At 37.0% G+C, this 5,712-nt stretch overlaps 1 protein-coding gene across 1 annotated transcript in view; it reads left to right on the forward strand.

Annotated features, from left to right (window-relative positions):
• Positions 1-5,712, forward strand: part of LOC107084231 (receptor tyrosine-protein kinase erbB-4-like) — a 367,984-nt gene that overhangs the window by 128,296 nt on the left and 233,976 nt on the right. The window contains exon 3 of the mRNA XM_015373962.1: positions 4,723-4,874. Coding sequence (XP_015229448.1) covers positions 4,723-4,874 — 152 coding nt within the window. The remainder of the gene's footprint in view (positions 1-4,722; positions 4,875-5,712) is intronic.

Below are 5,712 nucleotides of genomic sequence, written 5' to 3' on the forward strand. Positions count from 1 at the left end.
TAACAGTGGAAACTGAGTCCGTGGTTGCGGATGATCTGACCGAGGGGGAGCAAGTAGATAGTAAACAGGAGGGGACCAAGGACAGATCCCTGAGGAACGCCATGGTTAACTGTTACAGAGGTACCTGCTGCTTTTGACAAATGTGCATCCAGCATCAGAGTTGCAGACAAGTAGCATTGCATTTCATTCATTTGTTACTGAAATTAATACAAACTATAGTGATTGGAGTCATTTTCTTTACTGGCCTTCACTGTTTTTATCATTTATGACCAGGGATTTACAATAAATTGAAATGCTCCAATCATAGAGAGTAGATCTATAGCTAAACTAACATGTTAATAAAATTTATTTCAATTCAATTCAGTTTATTTATATAGCGCCAAATTCACAACACATGTCATCTCAAGGCACTTTACAGTTAGACCAGATCATACAGTCAAATTGATTCAAAGTTTTCTATCTAAGGAAAACCAGTTGATTGCATCGACTCATTGACTTGAATGCAATCCCTCACACTAAGCATGCTTGTAGCGACAGTGGAGATTCCCTTTAGGTCTTTATAAGTGTGTATATATATACTGTAGTAGACATTAAAAATTTCCCCACTTTCCTTGATGGGCCCTTGGCTGGTCCCCTGCAATTCCCTTTTAAACATCAAAGTTCTACAAACTTGTTGAATTCATCCACTACTCGACTGTACAGGATTCGCCCCTCCTGGATGGGCACGTAGAGATAGTAGTAGATATTCGATTGCATTGTGTCGATGACTGCAACATTTCTAGAAGGGATCAATAATTAATTGATGCTGGATTCCTAGCCTTAATGTGGGTCAGTAGAGGACAATATTGGGCCAGATGTAAAGTGGGCAGAGTGGGTCAACAGGACGATCATACAACCTGAAAGCTTCTATTAAATGAATGTGTGTTTTCTGAAGACCTTAGCTGCAGCACGGGGGAATTATTTTTCCCCATGTAATGCTGCATTGATGCACTAATTCGTGCTAAAAGTTCACCCTGTCCAATAAATCGAGTTAGATGTCAGTCAGCCACTGTTCTGCATTTATAATCCCTTTTTATGGGTTTAATGCATAGATGTTAAACAGTTTGGAAGGTTTTTTTTTCTTACCTGTCATCCCGATAAGGATCATCCTTGATCCTTCCTCTTGCTTCATATTTGTAGATTCTCTCGTACCTGCATGTGAACCTATTTCTGTGCGCTAATGTCAACTTTTTTTCACTTTAAAGATGAAAACAAGCTGAGGAAATAAACTGCTTGTGATTGGCTAGTTCTGCATTTTCTAATTAAGAAAAGAGGAACATAGATTGTTAGGGGGGAATGGGTTCTGTAAAATCTCTGGCAAACTTGATTTCTCAGAGTTTTCGGCTTTGGATTTAAACATAAATCCAGCTTTAGTTGAAAAATGTCAAGAAATGCTTTGAAAGGTTTGGTGGAATTTCACTCATTATTTAGATATCAGCAGGTTTTTCTTATTTTGACCTAGAATTTGATATTAAAAAAACAGCAAAGTAAAAACTTGCATCTACTAATTTTTTTCCCAAAAAGTCGTATTCTAATAAATGGGCATTTGATGGTAGGACTAAAGGCTGATTTATTTATTTATAATCAGAAACCAGGTCGTCTGCCCTTTTTTTACCTGGATCCCTGATCTTTTTCGCCCTCATGTCCCTCCATGGTCTCACAAACTTGCCCCCACTTCCTCACTGCCTCGGTCGCATCTAGACCCACAGCTAGTTCATGATTCTCCCTCTTGCGTTGTAGCGTGGACTAACATAGCGCAGATCACTCTTCAATTTTGGGCATAAATCAGAAACATCTGCAGCAAGCTCACTGCGACACATTGCTGCTGGGAGTACAACCAGTGATTAAGCCATGCTGTTTTTGAGAACCTTTTTTGATATATATTTCAAAAATGTCATCAAAAAAAATCTTTATTTTAGGGTACATTTTACAACTTAAATATAAATGTAATACTTGGATTATGTTTTAAATAAAAAAATAGATGTTGCATGTATTCATTTCACGTAATTCATGATATATTTGGGTCCTCCATATACCTCAGAGTCCCACCTTCATCACATTGATTTTGGAAAAACCTAACACTGAAAGCTAAAACTTTCCAATTTCCCACTTTCCCAGTCCACACCATTCTGCTCTTTATAATATCTTCAACATCCTGCAGCCATGTCAGGGAATGAAGTCTGAGAGTGAGACCTACTGAAAAGGTCAACCAAGGCAATTTAAATAACTCTGATTAAACGTTGTGTTGGGATCAGAGCAAAAACTGTAGGTCACTGCCTCAGAGAGAGACGATATCCGCCCGGTAACCTTGCATGGCCCCACCGTCACTTCTCTCTCTTTGTTGTGTCAGTACACTCCAGGGTTTTACGTAATATCTGGACTCCCCGACTGTTTGAAACCTTTGTTTTGACTTGATGTGAGATCAGGCTCTCACTGCTCAAAACTGGATCGCTGGTTGTGTGTATAATCTCACTGTTAGCAGCGGATAAACCTTTTTCTTTTTTTCCAGAATAAATGTCAAATTCTCCTTTGATTTCTCCACTAGAAAAGGATGGATGCATCTAAACAGTTTGGATTCCATTCAAAATACCATATTTACTTATGGATCATAGAATGTGTTTCTGTACAAGTGGTCTAGAAGCAAGTAAAAACCAAAAAGATGAAAAACAAATCCTTAAATATAACCACTGTACCTGCATTATTTAAAATGTACATATACTTTAAACAAAATAATACAAACCACTATGAATCTAAACCCCCAAAAAGTTTTTAATGGCCAAATGAAAAAAATAACTAGCAACTTAAAGGGACATTGATTGAAAATAAGGTTTTATGCAGCATGCGAGCATCCTGATAATGTTTAGAGGGTAATTTATGAGCCTAAATAGAATTCCAGCATGGGCCAACATATTCTCATTATCAGTTCGTATGAAATTGTACGAAAAGTTATGCACAGTATTTTGGACCTTTTGGACGTTTTTCCTCGAAAAACAGATCAGTGCGCATGCGCAGGTAGACAGACGTAACAAGCAGATCCACGGACGTACGTAAAACTGGGAAAAACAGTGCAATTACTACTTCTTCATGTCTCTAACTAGCTTGCTGTTTTGTATCTTAGGGTTAGGGTTAATTGTATGTTAAATTCTATGTTATTGAATGGTGCGTAAGATGCGCATGCGCAAGGATATCTTGTCTCGAGGCAAGATGTAAAAATACAACAAAATACGCCGAAAAAAACGTCAAAAACGTACATAATTACGGTGCATAACTTTTCGTACGATTTCATACGAACTCATAATGAGAATACACTGCATGGGCATATTAAGCTGACATAAATAGATGTGGTGGCATCTGCTGGCAGAACCATGGACCTATCAGAGAGTCAGATGGTAGCAGCCATTCAAAATTTCCCCACTTTCATTGATGAGCTTTTGGCTGGTCCCCTACAATTCCTTTTTAAAAATCAATCTTTGTACTAAAATTTTTGGACATTACGATCTAAAGAGAAGCCTCATCTCCTGATCAGACCCTGTAATGCAGTGAAAGGGTGGAGTCTAGGAAAACGAGGGGATTTCTCTAATGGCTGGAAGTTGAAGGGGATTTTGATGGGAGTTGCAGGGAAGTGGGCTGCCATTCGGCTGGCGTTTCAATGGGAAGGGCCATTTTGAATGGCTGCTACTGTAAATACAGCCTGACTAATCCTGTAATGCATTGCTGTAAAGCAACAGCTTGGCTTGATCCAAGAATTACTGATATTAATAAAACAAATCGAGCTAAACATAAGTTGTAGTGAATCCTCCCCCAGAACATCAAGGGAAAAAGAACTGTTTTCAGAGAGTTGCTCCAGTCTAGGCCAAAATATTTTTTGAGTTTTTCCATACTGGATCTTGGATTCTTCCACATCTCCACATTTCACAGGGAGATGTTAACTTGTTTAGCCATTTTAAGGTACTTTATTGTCTATCCCCTGCTTACATGTACATTATTATACTTTCTTTGTTTCTGTAGATATGTTCAAAATACTTTTTTTAAGCATACCTTTTTCATATCAGAATGAATAAATTATTAAATATAACCAATATACCTGTTTAATTAAGATTCTACATGTATTATTTTTACTAAAAAGGCAGATAAAATAACACTAAAAGCTTCCTGGCCAAATACTGGCCACCTCTATAAAAATTTTCTGGCTCTGCCACTGCTTACTGATATTATTTACTTTACAAATACATAAATTATTTCAAGCTTTTTAGTTTATTCTATAATTAATTTATCAAAGGATCTAAATGTTAATTTTGCCAAATCAATCAGTTGAAAAAAAAAAGGTTAAACATATTATATGATTTCAGTTACCTGAAACACCCAGGTGTTCTAGAGCTACATTAGCACACAGTTATTCTCTGCCTCTCCGCTCATGCGTTGGAGGATGCCAGCCAGATAAGCTGTTTAGAAGTAGCTTTTAGTTTAGTCTGCTGCTTCTGATCCTGCTGTTGCTGTCCGTCCCTTTTTATGGTCCGTGTAGCACAAGCTTTCAATGCACAGCACACAGCACAGGGCATGTCTTTTCCTCTTTTTTTCCCCCCTTTTTCCCTTCTTTTCATTCGGTCCCTTACATTTATTTCACTTTAAAAAAAAAGTGGCCTTAGTGTAAACCCTCCCATTTATTTGTGTTTCCCTATTTAGTTTGCCCTGGAACGGAGAACAAGCTGAGCACGCTGTCTGACCTGGATCAGCAATACCGCACCCTGAGGAAGCTCTACGAGAACTGCGAGGTGGTCATGGGTAATCTGGAGATTACCAGCATTGATAGAAACCGCAATCTCTCCTTTCTGAAGGTAAGAACACAAAAACCTGAACCGGTGAGAGTAGAATGGCACAGGTGACTGAATTTGGATTTGTCCAGGACCATGGACAGCGCCTCAGGTTCAGCTCATCAGTTTTCCCCCATAAAAGCAAGAGGGCAGCCATTCAGCAGCAAGTTGATTCTCTGTCTTCTGCTGGATGTAGAAGCTGTAGAATATTAATATTTTGAGAAATAATGGCATCTATAGATTGGAAAAAAAGCAAAGTTAGAAATCAGATGGCTTTGTAATTTTTTTTGGGTTAAACTTATTAAATGGCACACCAGAGGATTTGTACTTTGCGTTTAGGCGTTCAGATTTGTTTAGCACAGGATTTCAAATGAGTTCATCCCAACATGTTTTCAAACAGAAGACATTTAGAAGCTGTTATGCTAAGAAGAGCAGGGGTTCCAAAACATGTGACAGACTAGAGACCCCAAAAAACACTACACTCTAAGTGTATAAATGTATAAACTAATTCTATTACATTCTAAATTTAATGGGGGAATTTAAAATTTAATTTTATATTCAATATCTTAAGTCATGATCAGTGACTCCCAAACATTTCAACCAAAAATATTTAATCAAAACAAAGACTTGCTAAATATAAACATATTTCCTTTATTATATTTATAAACCAATTATAGTATTTTTAAAATAGACAGACATTTTTAATGACTTTTGATTATTTAAATGATCATTTTAACTGTATTTTCAGCTATATTATTGGGTATTTAAATATTTCTTTGTGCTTTTTAAAATTAGATGGTTTATTTAACTGAAATGAAGGATTTAAATATGAATTTGATAATCTTTTATTATTATTTTACAT

This window comes from Cyprinodon variegatus, unplaced genomic scaffold (genome assembly GCF_000732505.1).
Source record: "Cyprinodon variegatus isolate N-32 unplaced genomic scaffold, C_variegatus-1.0 Scaffold95, whole genome shotgun sequence".
NCBI classification, from domain to species: domain Eukaryota; kingdom Metazoa; phylum Chordata; class Actinopteri; order Cyprinodontiformes; family Cyprinodontidae; genus Cyprinodon; species Cyprinodon variegatus.